Source organism: Sapajus apella, unplaced genomic scaffold, assembly GCF_009761245.1.
Source record: "Sapajus apella isolate SASKATOON/1434 unplaced genomic scaffold, GSC_monkey_1.0 scaffold34, whole genome shotgun sequence".
Lineage (NCBI taxonomy): Eukaryota > Metazoa > Chordata > Mammalia > Primates > Cebidae > Sapajus > Sapajus apella.
Window position 1 is genome coordinate 13,303,606 of NW_022436974.1, and position 23,808 is coordinate 13,327,413.

General features: G+C 38.8%; 1 protein-coding gene across 3 annotated transcripts in view; it reads left to right on the forward strand.

The window, feature by feature from the left end:
• Window positions 1-21,215, forward strand: part of CTSC (cathepsin C) — a 49,952-nt gene extending 28,737 nt beyond the window's left edge. Inside the window, exons 3-7 of one of the 3 annotated variants that reach the window (XM_032295821.1) lie at window positions 2,314-2,480; window positions 5,513-5,668; window positions 14,198-14,313; window positions 18,545-18,676; window positions 20,300-21,215. In XM_032295821.1, the coding sequence (XP_032151712.1) occupies window positions 2,314-2,480; window positions 5,513-5,668; window positions 14,198-14,313; window positions 18,545-18,676; window positions 20,300-20,802 (1,074 nt within the window). In that variant the 3' untranslated portion in view covers window positions 20,803-21,215. The remainder of the gene's footprint in view (window positions 1-2,313; window positions 2,481-5,512; window positions 5,669-14,197; window positions 14,314-18,544; window positions 18,677-20,299) is intronic. The other 2 variants (XM_032295822.1, XM_032295823.1) reach the window with 2 other exon arrangements.
• Window positions 21,216-23,808: the final 2,593 nt, after the last annotated feature.

Below are 23,808 nucleotides of genomic sequence, written 5' to 3' on the forward strand. Positions count from 1 at the left end.
GATACAGTGGCTGACACCTGTAATCCCAGCAATTTGGGAGGCTGAGGGAAGCAGATCACCTGAGGTCAGGAGTTTGAGACCAGCCTGGCCAACATGGTGAAACCCCGTCTTTACCAAAAATACAAAAATTAGCCAGGCCTGGTAACACACACCTGTAGTCCCAGCTACTCAGGAGGCTGAGTTAGGAAAATCGCTTGAACCTGGGAGGTGGAATTTGCAGTGAACCAAGATCTTGCCAGTGCACTCCAGCCTGGGTGATAGAGTGAGACTTTGTGTCCAAAAAAAAAAAAAAAAAAAAAAAAAAATCATGAATATCAACAAAGATAAAAGCAAGATATGGATATGAGTAGCCCAAAGTAACTTATCCTGTGCTATATAACATAGTGGTGAATCCCATAATTTAAGTCTAGTTTTTCTGGATTCGAAAGCTGTACATTTTTAACTCTTCCCCTAAATTGGGTTTGAATTCAGAGAATGAGATACAATAAGGTAATTTTAACTTTTAGTATAGTTTAGCCTACACATTCCTCTGGGGGTTGGCAAAGTATAAGCGTCTTTTGTAAGTAAAGTTTTATTGGAACACAGCCTAGCTCATTCATTTTTGTATTCCCTGCATACCTTTTAGGTTGAGTAGCCGTGAGTGAGGTCTTCCAGCTTGCAAGCCTAAAATATTTACTATCTGGTCATTCAAAAAGAGGTTTGCTGGCCAGGAGCGGGGCTCACGCCTGTAATCCTAGCAGTTTGGGAGGCTGAGGCAGGCGGATCACAAGGTCAAGAGATTGAGACCATCCTAGTCAACATGGCAAACCCCATCTTTCCTAAAAATAAAAATAAATAAAAAAACATTAGCTGGGCATGGTGGTGCACACCTGTAGTCTCAGCTACTTGGGGGCTGAGGCAGGAGAATCACTTGAACCTGGGAGATGGAGGTTACAGTGAGCCAAGCTCCCACCACTGTACTCCAGCCTGGGGACAGAGCGAGACTCCACTTCAAAAAAAGAAAAAGGAGTTTGCCAACCTCTGCAAACAAGTGAAATAGTGTGTATTAGAGTAGAGCAGGAGTCCACAAACTACAACCTGTGGAGCCAAAACCACGCTACTGTCTGTTTTCGTAAATGAAAGTTTTATAGAAACATAGTTGACTGCTGTGCCAATTTGTTTGTCTTGCTTTTAATGGCTTTTGTGCTACAAGGGCAGAGTTGAACAGCTACAAGAGAACTAAGTGGCCTGTAACACGTAACATATTTGCTGTCTGGCCATTATAGGAGGTGTTTACCAAACCCTGCATTTGATCATGAAATCCCAGAATGTTTATACCTTTGAGGATATTTTTTTCTTGTTTCCTTATTTCACAGGCGAGAGAACTAAAGCCTAGTAAAATCTCGCCCACGGTTCTACAGATAGTCTTTTCTATTAAATTAAGTCAGAGCCTGCCATTGTCTGTGCCCAAGTCTCTCCTCAGAGATTTAGCACAGCATTTTCCCTTTCTGTCTCCCACACTCTGCGCTGTCATCCTGGATCATGTATCCTGCCTCCATGAGGAGATGTTCTAACATAAGGGTGACTAGGCTCTGGAGCCAAAGCATCTTAGTTCAAATCCTGGATCTGTTAAAATTAATAGTTATTTTTTTAGTTTTAACATCGAAATAACACAAAGGTCCATATTAGTGAAATAAAGTGTAAAGAGTGTATTTAATACTCAGGTTACTTTAGCCCCCTCATGATCAGAATATGCCAATAAATTGAGAGAGTGACAAAAAAACGGGTTCTGTTTCTTTCTATAGGTAATGCTCATTTGTTTTTGCAGTTTCCTGGTGTGGACCTTGTCTCAGTGGAAAAGTATAGTGATAGACTGAGGAGAATTCTGTTTCTGCCACTTAACAGCCCTGTTGCCTTGGTAGGAGCTCCTTAATTGTCTCTGAGCTCCTTCTGTCCTTGGTAAAATGTGATTATTGTCATCTTCATCCTCATAGTCTTTTTGTAAGGATTAAATGAAGTCATTTTTGAAAAATGCTTTGAATGTGTCTAATACTCTGTTTTTTTTTTTTTTTAAGTTTTTTTCCTTGCCCTTCATTCCTAGAAGTGTTTTGTTATATACATTTTGTTTGGTGGCCAGCAGTGCTAACCACAGAGAAGTTTGTACCTCTTCTTTTTCTAGAATAATTCTTTGAATTTAATCTGTCAGGGTGAAGTTTTTGTTTTGATTAACAAAGGGTGAATGGGAGCATATTTACTGGGAGTGAGAGCCAGGGAAATGGACCTGAAATTTGAAACAGATTTTACTTGGCTTTCTTTTCCCTTACTTGTTTGCAGTATAAAGAAGAGGGCAGCAAGGTGACCAGCTACTGCAACGAGACAATGACTGGGTGGGTCCATGATGTGCTGGGCCGGAACTGGGCTTGTTTTACTGGAAAGAAGGTGGGGACTGCCACTGAGAATGTGTATGTCAACACAGCAGACCTTAAGAATTCTCAGAAAAAGTGAGTCGTTACAAGTGAGACATACGTTTCGTTTGTTTTATAGTATATATGAACATGTGTATACATTCTTGGAATTTTAGTTTGATTCTACAAAATTTATTTGGCTTAGAAATATTAGCCATGCTATGTAAAACTTTACTGGAAAAAGAAATTGACCAATATAATTGAGAGTACTTTTTCAAAGTATTCCAAAAGTAATCGACCAATGTTTACTTTAAATGAAATCATGTAATGGACCACAGAATTGCAAATTACCAATAAAGAAAAACATTTTATTTGTTGCCATGTAATAATGTGTTGCATGATACATGTAGATACATATGTTTATGCTGTAAGAAGTATAGGTGATACTAACTGAGCAACTTTTAAACAAGACCATAAATAACTGAAATCCAAGTTCTTAGTATTTACACTGCCTATTGGTCTGCGAGGACTGTCCTAACAAAGTGCCACAGACTGGGTGGCTTAAGAAAGGTTATTTTCTCACAGTTTTGGAGGCTGAAAGGCCAAGATTGAGGTGTTGTCAGGTTTGGTTTCTTCCACGTCTTCCTTGGCTTGCAGAAGTCTGCTTGCTTACTATGCCCCTAAACAGTCTTTTCTGACTGTCCTAATCTTCTCTTCTTATAAGGGCATCAGTCATATTGGATAGGGGCCCACTCATATGACCTAATTTTACCTTAATTACCTCCTTAAAGCTCTGTCTCCAAATATAGTCATAGGGCTTTGATACAGGGGTTTAGAATTTCAACATATGAATCTTGAGGGGAACATAATTCAGACTATAACCTGCAGTTCATGGTTTCTGTTAAATTAGATCTGCTATAACTAACAGTGAACCACACAAACAGGAGGTTTCAAATAAGACTTTATTAGTTTTGGAAGGAAGAAATGAGATATTGTTACCTTACCTGTTTTATGTAGTTGTAAAAACCACGAAAAATATACATGAACAAATCATCCCAAGCCAGGCAACACTAGCAATGAATGACTGCAGCACAGAGGCAAGAGAGATGATTTAAAGCAGAATGAATTGTCTGCACAAGTGCTGAACAAGATCTAGACTAATTCATCCCCTTCATTTTAAGTTTAGGTTTTAAATAGCTTTGTTTGGCTTGATCCTAGAGCTACACATTTCCTTTTAACTTTTTTACTTTGCACCCTACCATTTAGGATATGCTATGTACTCTTTGTACTCCATTTGATATTCCAAACAATCGTCTCATTCACTGAAGCTCCCAACCAGAGTGCTCAGAGCCTATATTGCCTCACCTGTGAAATGAGTGTGTTGGACTGAATTTCTGTTGAGGTCTCTTTCAACTCTTAATGATCTGTTATCCCATAGTAAGATACATTATTTTTAATCTCTTTGGGTCTTAAATACCAAAAATAATAGTATTTAAGACCTAGGATGCTGTCTTGTTATTTAATGCACATATCAGCCTATGAGGTTTTGCTAGATGTTAAAGTAAGGGAAGTGGAGCGGGCTACTGCTCTGCAAATACCTATAGTCAATGACATATTGACTCTCACTGTCAGAAAATATCTCAGAAGTATTTTTTTTTACAATTTAAAATTTATTCTTGTGCCTAAAGAAACAATGAAACAACTCTAACTTGTTTTCGTTGTTGTGTTAATATAGTCATAAATATGATAAAGTTTTATAATCTGCTTGATAAAGTTACCTCTCTGGTTTTTCACACTTTGCAACAGGTGGGAAAGAACTTTGATAAAAACATGAAAATATTATCAGCCTGGTTTCATGTTTTTCTGATTATTTTCAGTGTGCTCAGGTTTTTCTACTGTATCAAAATTCTCTCTCTACACACATGATTTGTGAGAGAAAGAGTTTGCAGTATGCCTAAAATGTTACTCAGGTTAGTTATATCTTGCTTTGTATAGTTGAGTGTTTATGGAAATCTTAGTGAGTCACTCGCAAACCACAGAATCTTTTTAAATAGGAATAATATGGTGAGTTCTGTAATTCCTAGCATCTAGCACACAGGTATGATAAATGTTTGAATTAATTGAATAATTAACTCTCTGAGCTTTTCTGCTTTGTAAATATGCTCTTTGTGTGTTAAGTCTGTTTATATCTGTATCCAAGCATTTGGCATAAGGTAAACCAATGCAGCTCAGATTTTAATGTTATTGTGAATTACCTGGGGATCTAGTTTAAAAAATGCAGATTCTGATTCAGGTGATCTGGGCTGGGTACCTGAAGTATGCATTTTTAACAAACTTCCAGGTGCTGCTGCTGATATTGGTTCAATAAACAAATTCTGAGTAACAGGTATAAACCAAACTTCCATAAAGTATAATTTATTTTTATATCATATGGTTATAATCTTTGCACACTGCATATATGTTGCATACAGGTTTTGCTGTTCTCTTTTTTCTTATTAAAAAGGTTATAAAGGTACACTGTAGAAACTGTCGGGGGTAGGGGAAAGTTGGGCATCTTATGTCACCACTCAAGTAACAATGTTTGGCATTTAAAAAAATAAGTTTATAGTGTGTACGTGCACACGTGTGTGTGTGTGAGTGTGTGCACACATATGTACATATATACACATATACGTTACTATACATATATAATGTATATATATATTACTGTGTAAAAGTTGATAAATTGATTATGATACTATATAAATGTTGATTTTCTTTTGTTATATTTAATGTAGTTGTGAGCATTCTTCCCTATTATTAAATAATCTTCTAGACATTTTTAATGACTATATTATATAGAAAATGAAGTGTTAATCAGTCCCTTAGAACATTTATGTAGATTATTTACAATCTATTAGTAGTTTTAAAGTACTTCATGGAAAACCCTTATACATGCATCTTAGTTAACTTGAACTTTTATTTTTAGAGAAGACACGCGAGGCTATTCTGGGCTATTGATACGTATTGCCAATTACCTGCCTGAAAGGCTGTACCACTTTCCACTTAGGCACAGAGTTCGAATGCCTGTTTTAATTACTTTACGTCAGTAAAGACTGTATCTGAAATGATCTCTTTTTTGGGGACAGGTATTTTAGTAGGCTTTACAAATATGACCACAACTTTGTGAAAGCTATCAATGCCATTCAGAAGTCTTGGACTGCAACTACATACATGGAATATGAGACTCTTACCCTGGGAGACATGATTAGGAGAAGTGGTGGCCACAGTCGAAGACTCCCAAGGTAACAAAGCACTTCACTTTATCATTAATAAAAATATGAATGCTGAATACCATCTACCCTCCTAACCTGTCCTACTGGGGTTGCTCGCCATTTTATTCGTCATCCCATTTCTAACATCTTTATGTGATCTGTTAACCATCTTCCTCTCCTATTGATACGTATTCTGTCACTCTCCAAGTCCTATTTATGAGTTTTTCTTTCCTATGTCTACTGTTTCCATTGCCCTCTTTCCATTTTCTATACTCTGGCATGGAGCTCTGTCCTGTTTTCACCATGGTATGGATTAGCCTTCTGTCTGTAACTGCCTGAGGGGTTCCTCCAGTCTGCTGCATGAAGAAAGACCATGGCAAAGTAGTAGAGAAGGAGCTTAATAGACACTAGGCTGGCCACACCACATGGGATATGGAGTTCATATTCCAATCATCTTGTCCAAGTTCATAGGTAGGGGTTTTTGAAAGGCAGGTTTGAAGGGTTGGCAGTAGCCAGGTAACAGGTGCTTGCTGCTGATTGGTTGGCGTAGGTGAAATCAGAGGGGGTCAAAGTTGTCCTTCTGTGGGCTGAATTGCTTCTAGGTGGGGCCGTAGGAGTAGGATTGCTGGGTCCAGGTAGAGCCATGGGTGTCAGACATGCAAAAATAAGTAAATAAATAATATTTACATACATACATATAAACATACAAACAAAATTAAAAATAAAAAAACCTGAAAAGATATTTGAAAAAGCCAGTCTTAGGTTCTACAATAATGATGTTATTTGCTGGAGTAATTGGGGGAGTTGCATGTCTTACAACCTCTGGATTAGTGGCTGACAATCTCTCCTGTCTGTGCCTTAGCAGGACTCAAGCTCCTCTCTTTCCCACAGCCCGAAGGCCTTCATTAGCTTCACAAAAAAAGTTGAGTTTCAGAGCAAGGCACGTTGTCATTTAACTTATAGCCAAAATGACTTCCAAAGTTAGCTTGGTCCAGTAAGCCCAGGAATATTTAAGTGGAAGGCAAGGAGCGGGGTGGGTTAGCTAAGATCACTTTCACGTAATTTTTCTCACTGATAGAATTTTTGCCAAGGCAGGTTCATGCCTAGTATCTCTTTGGTCCTCTCTCTTTGGTCTCTACCTCTCCTGGTCCCCATTCTTAGCTATTGGATGAGGTGTTTCTAGTTTTATCCTTTTATACCAAGTTCTGAGAGACTGATTTGAGTAATAATAAAACTCCAGCTTCCCATACAGCCAGCTCTGCATGAATTAAACTCGTTTTCTATGGCAGTTTCCCTGTCTTGACAATCAGCTCTGTGTAGGCAGTGACCAAGGAGAACCCGTTAGGTGATTATGGGACTGTGTTACTGCCCACTATTTAATGTATAAATTTAGCTTGGTATCCAAAGCCATCTAATTATGACCATAACTATATTTACCACCTTGATCTGCTTTCAAACAATATGACACACAATTAATGGAAACTTTCATTTTCATTTGCGCTGTTCCCTTTGCCTCAGATAGCCCTCAATTTGCCTACAGTAATTGTCAATTTGCCACCTACAAAAAAAATCTCAAAATCTTCTCTATGTTTTGATGTCCAGAAAAAAAAAGTTATTTATCGGTGTCGCTCTATGCTTTTCACCCATATGCCCCATGCCCCATGGTATATTTCTTAGGTTGGCAAACTATACCATAATACTTTGAATCTGTCTATTCAGAAATTTAGGGAATTAAAAAAATTTATTTCTCCAAACCTATAGCTGGACCTAGCTTAGTATCTACATCTATCTAATATAGTTCCTTAACATTTGTTAAATGGCCAGGGATAAGTCCTATAATGCCATACTCTGCTTTAGGATCATGTGACTAAGGGGTAGGGAATTGGAAAGCAATGGGGAGCTAGCAGAAGTTGAAAAATTATATAGGTAGGTTATTTTTCCTTAATACATTGACATTTTCTCCAATTCTCAGAGAATACAATGGTTGATCCTCTAATATCTGTAGAGTTCATGGTTCAAATTAGTGTTATTTGAATATGCTACTAATTTATTAATAATTACTCAACTAAAACACTTTGAAATGTGAGTGTTCCCTTATCCCCCTCATACGCATGTGGCAGGGCATTGTGGCTTCTGGCTCCTTTGGTTGCCCGCTGCCCTGCTGCCCAAACCCCTAGGGGGAGCATGCCAAGGGGTAGGTGCAGAGGCCATGGGGAGTGCTTTTGGGTTCTGGCCACACAGCAGTGTCTAGGAGTGGGTGTTGAGGACTCCCGAAGCCCAAGTGAACATGTGTTAGAGTGTTCTCTTTGAGCTTTGCCGTCTGCAGATGGCTTGTGTTAATCAGCTCAATAGACCCTGTGCCTTATCGCAAGGACACAAGGCCAGTATGACAGCCTAAGTTCTTGCCCAGTGTACCAGAAGAATCAGGTCACACCTGGGCTGGAAGGATGAGTGCAAGGTTTTATTGAGTGATAGAGGTGGCTGTCTGCGAGATGGCTCTCAGCTGAAGAAGGGGGATGGAGTGGAAAGGTGTTCTTCCACTGGAGTCCCCCTGTTCCTGTTCTCCCCCCGGGTTCTGATACCTCTTCCCTCCTTTTCTGCCGTGCTGCCCCACTGCTTTCCACAGCTCTGTTCCTCCGCCCCGATCACAGCTCCTTGTGTCTGTGCCCACTAAGATACTAGGTTTATATGGGGGAAGGATGAGGGGTGTGGTGGGCCAAAAGGCACTTTCTGGGTGCAGAAACAGAAATGCCTGTCTTCACTTAGGGCCTTGGGTCTCGGCTTGAGGGTGGGGCTTTTGCTGAGGAACCGCCCTCTTCTACCCAGTATTTTGCTGCCTCCTGTCCATTACTAACTTATTCATCTGCAGACTAATAATGCTAAGATGCGGCATTTTTCCTATCCAACTGATGGCATCCTCCCATAATTCTACCCTTTTCTTAAAAGAATCTTTTGCGGTATTTCTCAAAATCTATTTTAGGAAATTTCTTGTCTGTCAGATGCCCTAGTTAATCAAAATTGGGAAGTGGAGTATATCATATCCCCTTTTCATATTCACAAAAGTGAAGCCCTAATGTGTCTGTATGAGATAGGTGGCTGAGACCTATTCAACCACAAAAATCCAAACAAGCATCAAGAGGAGGAGTGTTATCACTTGAGTGTAGGGGACTATGGCTCCTGCCTGAAAGATGTGAGCCTCAGTCACAGCTCCTTCACCACATGTCATGCACCATGTTTCTGAGGCATATGGGCACATTATGAACTAGAACACTTTGAAATGTGAGTGTTCCCTTATCCCCTTCTCCCTTCTCCCTCCAGCCAAACACTTTTGTTTCAGAGAAGAGCTGGCTTTATGAAGGACTGTTTTTATGACTAAAACTTCAGAGAAGGCTTAAGATAAGGAGATAGAATTGAGTGAAGTAGGAAATACTACAGCAGATATTATAGCCTGGCTGCCTGATTTTCACTAGCATTTTTGTATATAAATTAGTTCTGTTATAAGAATCCAACGAGATACTAGAAACTGTCTAAGATTCTTAACTTGAGATATAGGGAGTCTGTGAAACTGCTGCAATTACAGACAAAATTTATTGTTTATGAGCATTTCTGAATCTAGATCTTTCACTAGATTTGTAAAGAATGTAGGCCAAAAGATTAAAAGCCAATCATGTATCATGTACTTAAAATGGTTTTAAGTTTCACCTCTTCATCCCTCAGACTCCTCTTTTTCTCTCTTCATTTTCACATTGTTACTGGAAAGGGGTCTTGATCCAGACCCCAAGAGAGGGCTCTTGGATCTCATGCAAGAAAGAATTTAGGGCATGTCCTCAGTGCAAAGGGAAAGCAAGTTTATTAAGAAAGTAAAGGAATAAGGAATGGCTACTCCATAGAAGAGCAACCCTCAGGGCTGCTGGTTGCCCATTTTTATGGTAATTTCTTTATTATATGCTAAACAGGGTGGATTATTCATGCTTCCCCTTTCTTAGACATATAGGGTAACTTCCTGATGTTGTCATGGCATTCCTTTTTTTCTTGAGACAGTCTCACTGTGTTGCCCAGCTGGAATGCAGTGGTGCAATCCTGGCTTACGACGACCTCCGCCTATCAGGTTTAAATGATTCTTACCCCTCAGCCTCCCAAGTAGCTGGGATTACAGGCATGAGCCACCACACCCAGCTAATTTTTGTATTATTAGAAGAGATGGGATTTCGCCATGTTGGCCAGGCCAGTTTTGAACTCCTGACCTCAGGTGATCCGTCCACCTCGGCCTCCCAAAGTGCTGGGGTTACAGGCTTGAGCCACCACACTGGGCATTCTTAAACTGTTATGGCGCTGGTGGGAGTGTAGCAGTGAGGAAAACAGAGGTCACTCTCATTGCCATCTTGGTTTTGGTACATTTTAGCTGGCTTCTTTACCATAAGCTGTTCTATCAGCAAGGTCTTTATGACCTGTATCTTGAGCTGACCTCCTATTTCATCCTATGACTTAGAATGCCTTAACTGGCTGGAAATGCAGCACAGTAGGTCTCAGCTAGCCACCTCCTGTTCAAGATGGAGTTGCTCTGGTTCAGACACCTTTGACAACACCATTAAGCCTCGGTTCTCACATTCTTTTTATTTTATGTGTGTGTACATTGATGGGCAAATCTCTGCCTTATAGGATGGCAGAAAAAAGGAACTTAATATTGAAATGACTGTTCTGTGCCAGATAATTTCTTTAAACTGTATCAGCATCTTATTTAATCCTGTTAATGACGTGGATGTTATCATAACAGCTGCCATTTTAATAAGGACTTATCAGAGAAAGGCACTGTTCTAAGCACTTGTTACCCATTATTACATTGAATTTTCATAACAACCCATTGAGGTGAACAGGATTATACCCAGTTTAATAGAAGTGAACTGTAGTTTCGTAATGTTAGGTTCCTCGCCAAATGTTACACAGATAGTAAGTGATAAAATTATATGCTCTGAAATTGCATTATGCTGCCAAACTTAAGTGTCTTTTTTATCCTTTATATTACTATATTCTTAGGTTTAAACAGGAAAATTAGTTAATACATACTGGATTTTGTCCACAGTTCTGGCTTATAACTCCCATAGCCCTTGTTACTGTCTTTTAATGTTGGGGCACATTAGGCCTTAGAAGTAGGCCTCAGAAAACAGTCTCTCTCTCTCTCTCTCTCTCTCTCTCTCTGTCGTCTTCTGCCCTCCTCTCACCTGCCCATGGTAGGACTGTAATCTTCTTCTGCCCTCTGATCTTGGGTCTTAAGACCTTCCTTTCCAAAGATGTCCTGTTCTATACACTAAAGGAAGGAACACTGCATAGAGAAGCTGAGATACTGAACAGACAGGCCTTGCTGAGTTTAGATCATACCCTTTTTGTCTAATCACCTCTCTACATGGTTGTCAGTTATGCCTATTCCGTGAAGTCTCCACATAAGGCTCACAAGGACAGGGTGCAGAGAGCTTCCAGAAAGCTGAACATGTGGCATTTCATACCTGGTGGCGTGCTCAGGGAGGGCATAGAAGCTGTGTGTCCTTTCCCCCATACCTTGCCCTACTCATTTCTTCATCTGTTTCTTTTGTAGTATCTTTAATAATAAACCAATAAACAGTAGTTAGTATTTCTCTGAGTTCTGTGAACCACTCTAGCAAATTAATTGAACCCAAGGAGGGTGATATACAACACCCCCGTTATAGCTGGTTGGTCAAAAGCACAGGTAAACAACTGGGACATTCAACTGGCATTGGACATAGGGGGCAGCTTTGTGGGATGGAGCCCTCAGCTTGTGAGATCTGATGCCATCTCCAGGTACATAGTGTCCAAACTGGATTAGAGGACACCCAGATAGAACGCACTGTGGAATTGGTTGCTTGCTTGATGTGTGGGGAGAAACCCACATGCCTTTGGTCACAGAAGTCTTTTGTGTTGATAGTCTTCAATGAGAGAATTTAAAAAAAAAAATTGAGTGTCTTCTTCAACATACACTCTCAATGTGAAACCACAGAAACTATTTCCATTCAAAGTTCGTTTGCATCTTAGTTTTTATTTAAAAATCTCACAATAAGTGTCCAAGCTTTGTTTTCCCTCTCATCCTATATATAAAATTACCTATGAAGCATAGATTTTTTATGAGCCTTATTTAGACTTTGTTCAAGTTGTGTGTTTTATAGCATTACTGTAACTTCTATTTGTTATAGTAATTTTTGTATATATTATGTCTCTTAACATTGTTTTCCGTACGGTTAAGGACCATCTCATATTTATCTCTGTATCATATATATCTTCAACCAATGTGACTGGTTTAGGAAAGAAAATTAGTGAAAAATTGAAGTAGCATTTCTCTAGTCTATATAATTGTCAAAGTTACAGTTGCTATTCATGAATAGCAATTGTTGTTTTTCTCTTTTTTTCATCTCCATTCCATTTTGTCTTGTATTCTTAACCTGTGTTATATCTAAGAGAAGTTGTGAGAGACAGGACCACTTGAGGATAGGTGTAGAGGCCATGAAATAGCCCTTAAAGCATCTTTGCCATTGACTAAATTGTAGCCTAGTAAAAAACATCTGGTAGCCGCTGAAAAATTAGAACAGTGTGGTAGGACAGTGCCCAGATGAATAAGAAATTCACATGGTTTATAGTAACAGAAGAACTAATTTTTCCCACAGTGTGACTGTAGTGCCCTAACAAGAAATTTGAAGGAGCAGGGAGAAAGAGGAAGTGAGTTTTCGCTGGGGGCTAGTGAGTGGAGGCTACTTTATGACTAGTTTTAAAAATTAGAAGTTAAGGAAAAACTCTTAGGGGAGTTCTAAGTGGTGAGCAACAGGCACTTTTGGTTACAGGAGGGAGCAGCAGCTTAAAGATATAGAACAGAGAGGGCATTTGGCAGGCTTGGGGAAACTCCAAGAAGTCTAATGTGCCTCAAGCTGTGGAGCTCTCTGTGTGTAGGGTGTGTGTGTGTGTTTGTGGTTGTGTGTATGTATGTGTCAAATCTCTTATACAGAGCCGGTATTAGAACAGTTTTCTCATTTCCCAAAAATGTCTGTTCATTCGTGGGCCTAGGCAACTCTCCTTTACCCAAAGGAGAGTCTTACAGCCCAGCAGTATCATATAAGGTGCGATTCTGTAACGAAATCGCACCTTATATGATATCTTGTTTACAGAGCTAGTCAGCATATGTTATGCTTATGTTACTGGTTGAGGGTGTCCAGGTTCTTGATATTTCAAACAAAGAAATGGGCAAAATACACCAATGAAGCGAGGAAAGAATGAAGCATCAAAAGCAAAAATTTTTTGGAAATGAAAGCACACCCCAGAGGATGGGAGTGGGCCCACATAAATGGCTCAAGGTTCTGGTTACAGAATTTTCTGTGGCTTCAGTACCCTCTACAGGCTTTCCATTGGTTACTTGGTGTATGCCCTATGTAAATGAAGAGGGTGGAGTAAAGTTACAAAATCATTTACTGGGTATGGGACCTGTGTTAATGAGGAGGATGTTACTACTGGGGTGTGTGGCCTCTGTGGTTACTTGGTGTATGCCCTATGTAAATGAAGAGGATGCAGTAAAGTTACAAAGTCATTTACTGCGTATGGGCCCTGTGATAATGGAGAAGATGTTACTACTGGTGTGTGGCCTCTGTAACCGAAGAGGATGAAGTGAAGTTACAAAGCCATTCACATTCCTGCTATTGCTGAAGTGTTTCCATTTTGTTTAGTTCTAGGAAGTCAGTGTGAATTGGCCTTACGTTCCCTGTTTCCAGACCCTATTCTCCTGCCTCACATAGACCTTTTTATTTCTTTGCCAACTTCACTTTTACAGCCACGCCACTACCAAAGTGTCTGTCTCCTAAGTCAAACATCAGTGATTCCTCTGTTTTCTCTGAACCCTTTGTAGGTCTTCTATTTCTCGTCCCTTTCTTGGTCAAAAATCTTTCAAAAGCAGCCGGGTACGGTGGCTCATGCCTATAATCCCAGCACTTTGGGAGACCCTGGCAGGTGGATCATGAGGTCAAGAGATCGAGACCATCTGGCCAACACGGTGAAACCCCATCTCTACCAAAAAATACAAAAATTACCTGGGTGTGGTGGCATGCACCTGTAGTCCCAGCTACTTGGGAGGCTGAGTCAGGAGCATTGCTTGAACCCGGGAGGTGGAGGTTGCAGTGAGCCGAGCTTGCACCACTGTACTCCAGCCTGGTGCCTGGCAACAGAGCAAGACTCTGTCTAAAAAAAAAAAAAAGCTTTCTAAAGGGAGTAAGAATGCAGCTATTCAGGCATACTAAAAATAACATCACAGCGATATACAAAACCAGTGTCATTTCACAAGGGAAAATTATTAATACTAGATCCTGAAAAAGAAACAGAGAATGAAAGCCATTTATACAACTCTGTTGTATAACTGACAAATTGAATCACTCATAGAACAAGTGCTCTTTGGGACTGAATGTAGATTCTAGCTAGTCTGGTAGGTTAAATTATAGAATTATAATAGAGTTTAGGAAATCATCCTCAAGGGAAAGACTATATGTTGATATCAAATATATATTTCCTTTCTAGGCCCAAACCCGCACCACTGACTGCTGAAATACAGCAACAGATTTTGAATTTACCATCATCTTGGGACTGGAGAAATGTTCATGGTATCAATTTTGTCAGTCCTGTTCGAAACCAAGGTAAAGAAAGCCAAGTTTTTTATTAATTTGTTCTGAACTATTTGTTGAACATTTGCTCTGGATTGGATTTCGGGGATACCTAGATGGAATGGGCATGATCCCCTTTATTACAGAAATAGAAAATTGGTGGCCAATGAATTCTTTCCTTTCATATCTATGACACATTTTGGCAAAAAGTTGTCTTTCCAACTGAGCTTACATTTCTTCAGTACTCTTCTCAATGTATTTTTCAGGTAGCTAGTGACAATCAGAGTGATATGTAAGACAAACTTATTTGCCCTCCTGGTAGGAAAGATTCTAGTAGAAGCAAAGAATTGTGTACCATTCTGCAAGTGGGTTGTTGGAATCTTTCTTTGCTACCTGTCCTTCTCTTCCCCCACCCCCATTAATTTAATCATTAATTACTACATGAACCCATACAATAATTCCTTAAATTTATTTTCCGGTAGATTTTTTTGTGCTGTATAAGGGCTTTTAAAATCACTTTACATTAGAATACAATATGTGATGGTAAGTATTAACCCAGCTTCCTGAGTGATGGCATGAGTGCAGAGCCAAGTTCATGAAAAGTATTCCTATCATTGAATTTTACTGGTTATTTTCAGAAATTTGATACAATGTGAGTTGATTTCATAACGTGTCCTCTAACTGCGCTTGATAGCAAATTATCTTGTTATCCCAAGTGTTAGCCAACAGTGACTTGAAGAATCTATGCTGTACTCAGGTTTATTACTTCTAAGCCCGTTTTGAAGATAATGCTATGTATGACTGATTTGTTACTGTAAAATAGGCTTAGTATTTGGTGCCTGGAAACATTCTGATTAGTGCCTCCTGGGAGGATTATAAATTTATGGTACCCAAAGATAAACTGTTCTTTTTCCCTTTGCTAAAATTTTAGTGATAATCAGCCTGTGCCATGTCTCACTGTCATCACCTGCCCTTCAACCTCCCATCTCACTGAATGCTTGCAGTGTTCTGAATGTAGAGTGCCCCACACAGGGCTTATAACAGCCAAAGAGCAGCATTTCTGTTCTTCTTCAGCCACCAAGGGTTTCATCTCTTTGCTTTTCTACCAATTATTCTGGGGCACTTCAGCTAAAGAAAGTATAGGTCCTGAAATCCTTCCTTACCTTCTCAGTTTCCTGGGGAGGGCTTCTTTGAAAAAGTGTAATTAGAAATAAGAGAAATTTGAAGATAATTGAAAAATGAATGGAAAGTGAAATTGAAGGGTTGATGTTAAGAGATTGCAAGTTACCCTATCACCAAATAGATCTTTGATGCCTATTTGAGAAGATTAATTAATAGTGCATATCATGTGTTGACTTGATCATTGAGGTCCTGGCACATGGTTAGCATTGCCATAATACAATGTGAGCTACTGATATTATAGTGTTCCTTCTGGTGTTGTTTACAGAAAATCTAAAATATGTTAGGAATTTTTTTTTAATGGCAGAGGAAATAGAGACTAATATGACATAGTCCTTGTCCTGATGATTTACAGTTTAGCAAGACATACAAGCAATACATTAAAGTAACAACTTTAATGAAACATTTTTAAAATTCACTGGGAGCATAAGAGAAGGTAGAAAAGTTTAGCAAACCCTTCCTAAAAGATATTGGCAAGTTATATGAGATCATAATTCAGCAAAAGGAAGTTAGTTACTCTAAAGCCAAATTATTTGACATTAGTTTTCTTATAGCTTGGTAAACGGTGTTATTTGCTCCAGTGTTCTTTGTTCTTTGACTGTTTTATATATGTTTGGTGCAGAGAAATGGCAATTTCAAAACAGAGGGCTTTGATGGGTTAATTGCTTTTGAATTGATCCCTCATTTGTAGTATCTTGTCAGGTACTTGAGAAAATGATGTACTTAGAGGTTCCTCTTTTAACTTGCTTTGAGTTTTCTATATTGCAAGTTGGAGAAAAAAGTATTTTCTCTTCATACCAGTTGGACTACTTGAAAATTCTCACTAACTATGCCAATAGTAGTATTCTGTATAACCCAGAATTCAGAATTAGCTGCGATAAAGGGAATTCACAGCTTTTCTCTAGTCAGAGAGCAAATTGAAATTAAAAAAAAAAAAAAAAGAAATAGTGGGAGGACAAATGTGGTTTTACCTTTACACTTGAAAACAGATTTAAGAACAAGCCTTATAGCTAGATTTATTAATACTTTGAGGTATGAGAGGGAAGAGAAGCTTAGAAATAGGACAGGTTGTCTTTTCTTTATTCTTCTCCCAGCTATGCTATTTTTAATCTATTATTGTATTTTTAAGAGAGAAGGGAAATGTCTCTCCTGGGTCACATTAATTAGAAAATACAGAGTATTTTCATAATGTGTAAAGTCTAGACCACTTAAGTCTTGTTTCAAAATGGTGTTTATACTATTTGAGCAGGAAGGCAGAGACCTTAAACTGTTCCACCCAATTCATTTTACACAGAAGATTTAAAAAAAAATGTGAAAAGGTCAAGTGCCCAGTGTTGCACAGTTAATGAAGGACAAAACAGGAAAGGAGGGGAAAAAAAGAATCCTGACTCCGGATTCCTAGTCCAGTGTGTTCTTCTCTGCTGAAAGGAGCTGCTGAACATAGTTATACCATATGAAAATAACATTATCTATTTGAGATTGTAGAAATTTGATGACTTCAGAGCTCTGGCTGGGCTAGATTCACTTCTTATTCTTTATATCATTACAGTCTTCTTAAGAGATAAATGATTCTTTTGGAATCATTGACCTTGCCTTTTGAAATAAAACTTTAATTGCCATGATAGCTGACACATTCTTCTGGACAAGTCAGGGGCTTGCTGAAGATTATCTTTTTCCCTTATTCCTGTGATTGCTCTGTAAATAGAACATATTCTGAGCCCTTCAATGCACTTGTGACCTGTCCCTCCCACAGTGATCGATGGTCAGATAATGAGAGTACCAAGACTGAGAGAGATTGTTTCCATGGCTGCTTTGGGCCGAGAAAGCTGGATAGTCAGAAGGGGACCCTTTCCAGACTCTCTTAGGATGTTATTTATTTGACATTGGTTTCCTTTCATGGGGTACCAAGGTCTATTTGTAAGACCTTATCTAGTATTACACAAAGAATGAGGGGCAAAACAAGAAAGGAGGACAAAAAAAGAATTCTGGCTTCTAGTTCAGTGTGTTTTTAACTGTTGGAAGGTTCTGCTACATAGTTATGTGTTCAGTGTACAATGTGCAATGTTGTTTGTCATTCTATCATTTGAAGGATGGGTCCTATGGATGGTATCATCTGCATGGCTTTGAAAACAAAAGATAGAAGTTAGTTTTGCTCTGTCTAGTGACTACAAGACAGGGAGAGAAAATCTGAACTTTTGCTAAAGTAGTTACAGACCTATAAATTAAAAAGGACACCAATCCTGCGTTAAGATACATTAAGGCACTCGTCACAGCTATCTGTTAGTTGTTTGTCCTTGGACAGCTCATTGCTTCTTTCTGAGCCACCTTTACACGTTATCAAGTGAGCAGGTTGAATACTAGATGAATTCACAGGGATTTCTTCCAAGTGCTTCTTTTCTAATCTTCATAATTTAGATAATTTCTCATTAGCAAAAGCAGTGTATAATGTGGTCAATCTGAGAATTTTAGGGGGAGAATTTTAGGGAACATCAGAAATGGTAGTAGCTAAAATATTATAGGACTCACAAACTGACAGACTTCTATGTATAACTTCACATGGTAGAAGGGATGAGAGTTCTTTCTGGAGCCTTTTGTGTTAGATCACTAATCGCAAAGGCTCTGCCTCCTAAGACCATCACCTTGGGGACTGGGGTTTCAACATGATTCTGAAGAGAACTAAACCTTCATCTCATTGCATTAGAGGTATGTGAAAGCTCAGCCCACATGTATTCCTCCACAGTTTTCTCCCAACATGATAGCTCAGAATATGTAGACATAAATTCTTTCATCATTATCAAGAATATTGTCAGAAGAGTCTCAGAAGTTATGAGGGGTTTGTTTTTTTTTAGCTTCTAAAATATTCTCAAAGAAAGTCCCATGAACTTATGTTTGTCTTTTGATGAAAAAGGGTGAGATCTTAGTGGTTGCCTTAATAAGCTCAACAAGTCTTCTTATTGTGCTTATTCTTATGAACAACAGCATTCAGTAAAAACATTAATGTATCTGATTCACTAAGGTTTTTGCATGATTCTCTGTGAGGCTTCAAATGTCTCTTGGATTGTGTATCTTTCTTTTTCATCTCCAGCATCGTGTGGCAGCTGCTACTCATTTGCTTCTATGGGTATGCTAGAAGCAAGAATCCGTATACTAACTAACAATTCTCAGACCCCAATCCTGAGTCCTCAGGAGGTTGTGTCTTGCAGCCAGTATGCTCAAGGTAAGTGATGCATTTCAGATACCACTTTATGAGCTATTTACCTATGTGCAGCTGGCCATTGTTGGCAAAGGCAAAAGAATGGTGCAGTAGAGAAAGCACAGTGTCTATAGTCAGAAAACCTGGGTGCAAGTCTGGCCATATCACTTTTTAATGGATGGTTGCTCATGGAATACTCTGTAACATCCAGCAAAATGTCAATAGTTATTATATACTGAGTGAGCTCTGCCTCTTATATATATTGCCTAACAATGCTCAAAACTCTGAGAAGTAGTAAGTATCATCCCTATTTATGGATGGGGAATAGGAACAAATAACTTTTCTAACAATTTAAAGGTCTAACAGCTTTTAGGCATTGGAATTTCACTTCTAATTATCGTCTCCAAAACCCAACGCTTATTAAAACCATGCTAGCACTGGTTTCTCTCTGGGAGAATTTTAAAATTCTGTAGTTAGGGCTGGGCAAAGTGGCTCATGCCTACAATCCCAACACTTTGAGAGGCTGAGATGGGTGGGTGAATCTCTTGAGTTCAGGAGTTTGAGACCAGCATGGGAAACATGGCAAAACCCCATCTCTATTAAAAATACAAAAAATAAGCTGGACATGGTGGTATACACTTGTAGTCCCAGCTATCCAGGAGGCTGAGGTGTGAGAATCACCTGAGCCTGGGAGGTCAAGGCTGCAGTGAGTCGAGATCATGCCACTGCACTCCAGCTTGGGCAACCAGAGTGAGTCCCTGTTATGGAAGAAAAAAAAATAAATCTGTACTTAGGCTTTCAGAACAGGCTATATGTGATGCATGTCAAAAACACAGCTGTAATTTATTGAGGGAAAAACATTACCATTTTAAAGGTTTTTGCTGTCAAGCCCAGATCTGGCCACTAGGAATTTCCCAGCTCACCAGTGAAACTGCTGATGAATGGTTATTTTCCAATGAGCCTTTTATTCTTTCTAAAATACTTACTAAATACTAGTTGTGACTTCTAAGCTATAGGGGCTATAACATATCAAGACAATCTTTATCCTCATGAAGCTTACAGTTAAGTGAGAGATAGAGATGAATTATAACAGTGTGAAGAACAGTAAAGAAAAAGTACAGAGTTATAGATGTGTATAATAGGGCCAGGACTGCAGGAGGAAGGTAGGGAAGACAGTTTGGCAAGAGGTCGTCTAGGAAAAGACTACTTGAGGAAGAGCCAAGATGCGGGGTCTGGCTGCTTAGTAATGGCCATAATACCTAACTTTTACTATTTTTACATGAAGTAACTAATTTAACTCTATGAGGAAGGTACTACTGCCATCTAGATTTTACAGATAAGTACGCAGAGATACAGAGAAGTTAAACTCTTCACACAGCTTTGGCTATAAACCTATGTAATCTTCAAGGCTTCCCCACTTAACCACAGTGCCATAGCTGCATCTATATTAGGTGCTAAGTAAATATCTGTTAATGAAAGTATAGTTAGCTGGCTGGAAAATTGATGGATGAAGAAGTGACACGTAAACTAAGAACACCTTTCAAGCGTAACATGCAAAGAATGATGGAGCAAAGAAGAAAAAAATAGAAAATGGGATAAACCTTTTTCTACTAAGGGGTAATAACCATATATGTTATTCATCTTCAGGCTGTGAAGGCGGCTTCCCATACCTCATTGCGGGAAAGTATGCCCAAGATTTTGGGGTAGTGGAAGAGACTTGCTTCCCCTACACAGGCACTGATTCTCCATGCAAAATGAAGGAAGACTGCTTTCGTTATTACTCCTCTGAGTACCACTATGTGGGAGGTTTCTATGGAGGCTGCAATGAAGCCCTGATGAAGCTTGAGTTGGTCCATCATGGGCCCATGGCAGTTGCTTTTGAAGTCTATGATGACTTCCTCCACTACCGCGAGGGGATCTACCACCATACTGGTCTAAGAGATCCTTTCAACCCCTTTGAGCTGACTAATCATGCTGTTCTGCTTGTGGGCTATGGCACGGGCTCAGCTTCTGGGATACATTACTGGATTGTTAAAAATAGCTGGGGCACCAGCTGGGGTGAGGATGGTTACTTCCGGATCCGCAGAGGAACTGATGAGTGTGCAATTGAGAGCATAGCAGTGGCAGCCACACCAATTCCTAAATTGTAGGGTGAGCCTCCCAGTATTTCATAATGATCAGCATCAGTCATAAAAGGGAATTGATATATTCACAGACTGAAGACTTTCAGCAGTAATTTCAGAAGCTTACAAATAGATTTATATGAAGATTTTCATCTTTAGAATTAAAATTGCCCTTATTTTTAATATGCCTTTCAATCAACCACTGGCCACTTTTTTCTAAGTATTCAATTAAGTGGGAATTTTCTGGAAGATGGTGAATGATGAAGTAATAGAGTTTGCTTAATCATTTGTAATTCAAGCAGATGCTATATATTTTTTAAAATCAACGTGAAACGAAGACTTATTTTTAAATTGTACCATCACAAGAAAATATGGCAATACTTATCAAAACTTTTAAAATAAATGCTCAATTTTAAAATAAAATTTTAAAAATAACTGCATTATTGAGTTTATGTTTACTTCAGAAAATTTTTGTCATTGACTCAGTAAGACTCACTTATGTTATCTCTGTAAGCACTTTTTTAAGAAAGAATAGCATTTGAAGGTATTTCAATTAAAAACAAAACTACAAACCATTATGATAGGGAATATACTCAGATAATGCCTAGTGAATCCTAAAATTATCCTTGGATATTTGATGAGCCAGAGACCTCAGAGAAAAGAAATAAGAGTTTTGATAAAATCTGGATATTGGTGAAGTTATTTTCTATAGTGTGTTTCTTGTATTTGGGAGTATTGGTTAATCTTCAGTAGGTGAGCAATAATAGCTTAATGAGTAAAATATTAGCAGTTTGGATTTAAATAGATTTTTGGAATCTCCCAGAGATATTTCACGGTGGATATGAAACCTCTAGGCTAAGTAACGGATGCCTTCTACTAGAAATCATATGACAGGCGAATAAGGCAGTCAGAGTTCTGAAACATAAACAAGGACCACAGCCTTTTGAGCTCGAAAGGACCATGAAGCTCATGTACTTTGAACTCTTTGCACAGATAAAGACTCAGAAAGAGGACAAGTGATGTGTCTAAGTTCACACAGCTGGCAAGTGATGGAGTCATGCTTAAAACCTAGATCTTCGAAATCCAGTTCTCCTTGAGCACTTTCAGGCACTAAGTCTCAGCATTTCTCACCAGAGTATCTGCAGTCACCAGGGATACTAGCTGCATACTTGGAAATTTCACCTTAGCATTTTGAATTTCAAAGATTCGTGTGAAACCCATGTATTTTCTCCATTGCAATCAACTGCAATGATGTTTTTGCCATCCTTGAACTGCAGTAGGGCAACAGGAGTATGCACCATTTAAAGTTTGGCTTCTTGGGTCTTCTGGCCTACTGCCACATACCTTTAATCTTTTCACCACATGGTGACACAGAAACAGACACTGGAAGGCATAGCCAGCGTGGGAATCATTGGAAGGCCTCCAAGGAGATGAGATACATTTTCTTTTTATTGTTACTGATTGAATGCAATTATTGTCCTATTTTGTGCCCAGCCTCTCTGCTATGTGAACATATAAACTTTTGAAATCAGGAATAATGTTTTTTCACTAAAATTCATAAAGATACTATCTGTCAGTTAAAAAACACAATTCTGTTTAACATGTAAGCATGAATTCTCTGGTTTTCCAGCTGGACAGCAGTTGGCTGACACAGAGAAAACTCATCATGATATAGATTGCCTGTGATTTTGCACAATTTTGAGGGCCCTGACTGGTTCTTAAGTACATTTATTGCTGGTATCATTCATTAAATGCTTTAGGAAATATTAAATGGCTAAATGCTGGTGTGAAGCAAACTGGCATGGGAAGTCAGTTCATATAACATGTTTGGTTGAGGACAAGCAATGGTTTGAAGAGGGCCTAAGTTTTCAGATATTATGAGAGGGATTGCTCAGAATAAGAACTTATGTTAGACTACATTTCATCTTGGATTTTTCTGCTATCAAGGTCTGCTTTTCTTGTTTCTCTAAGACAGAAAGATCATTTATATCATCCATATTGCAGATTTCATCAAATACAGTGACTAAATGCAACATTAGGGTTCTGTAAACCATGCAATTAGATTAGTATGGTGTACAAAAAGCAGTTGGTGTCAGTAACTAGAACTTGTTATATCAGTGCTAATAGAACGCAATACTCAGAGTCTTTTGACAAATGGAGCTCTAGAAAAAAAAAATGAGATGGGAACTCTGGCTGACCTCCCCAAAGACATTCCCAGATAATCTACAGGGATAATATACATAGATGATGCCACAGGTCACGAAGAAATATATTTAGCTGGGCAGTCTAACACAAGCATAATATTGACTCTGGAGCCTTAATGCCTGGATGAGAGTTCTGGCTCTGTATCTTATTAGCTATGAAACCTTAGGCGGTTTCCTTATCCTACCTGTGCCTTCATTTTTTTTTTTTTTTTTTCTGAGTCATGTTCACTGCAGCCTCAACTTCCTGGGCTCAAGCCATCCTCCCACCTCAGCCTCCTGAATACCTGGGACCACAGGCACATGCCACCATACCCAGCTAATGAATTTGTCCTCTCTAAACCATTGCTATTGCAACAAAGGAACTAAATTTACTTGCATTTGCATTTTTAACAGCGTTACTTGCTATCTAAGCTCAGACCTTTCATCGTTCCAAATGGAGATGCTAAAGATAATTAAAGACAATGCAGTTTCCCTGTCCATACAAACTTGCTCACAGAACTCAGGAACTGAAAATATTTGGATAGTAAGGAATATGCATACATACTTCATAGAGTTCCCTGAGGGTTAAATACTTTCACATATACTGTACCTGCAAAGTATGTAGAACAGTGCTTGGCATGCAGTAAGGAGTAAATAAATATTAGCATTATCTTTTTCTGAACTCAAATTGTAAAATAATATTTTGCTATGAGGAAGCAGCTAAGATGTATTCTATAAATAAATAAGCTCTACTACAAAAGGATAGAGAAGGGCTTCTGAGGGTTATTTTGTTTTTTGTTTTGTTTTGCCCATAATCAAAACTTTATTGAAAAACTGACACCAAAATAGG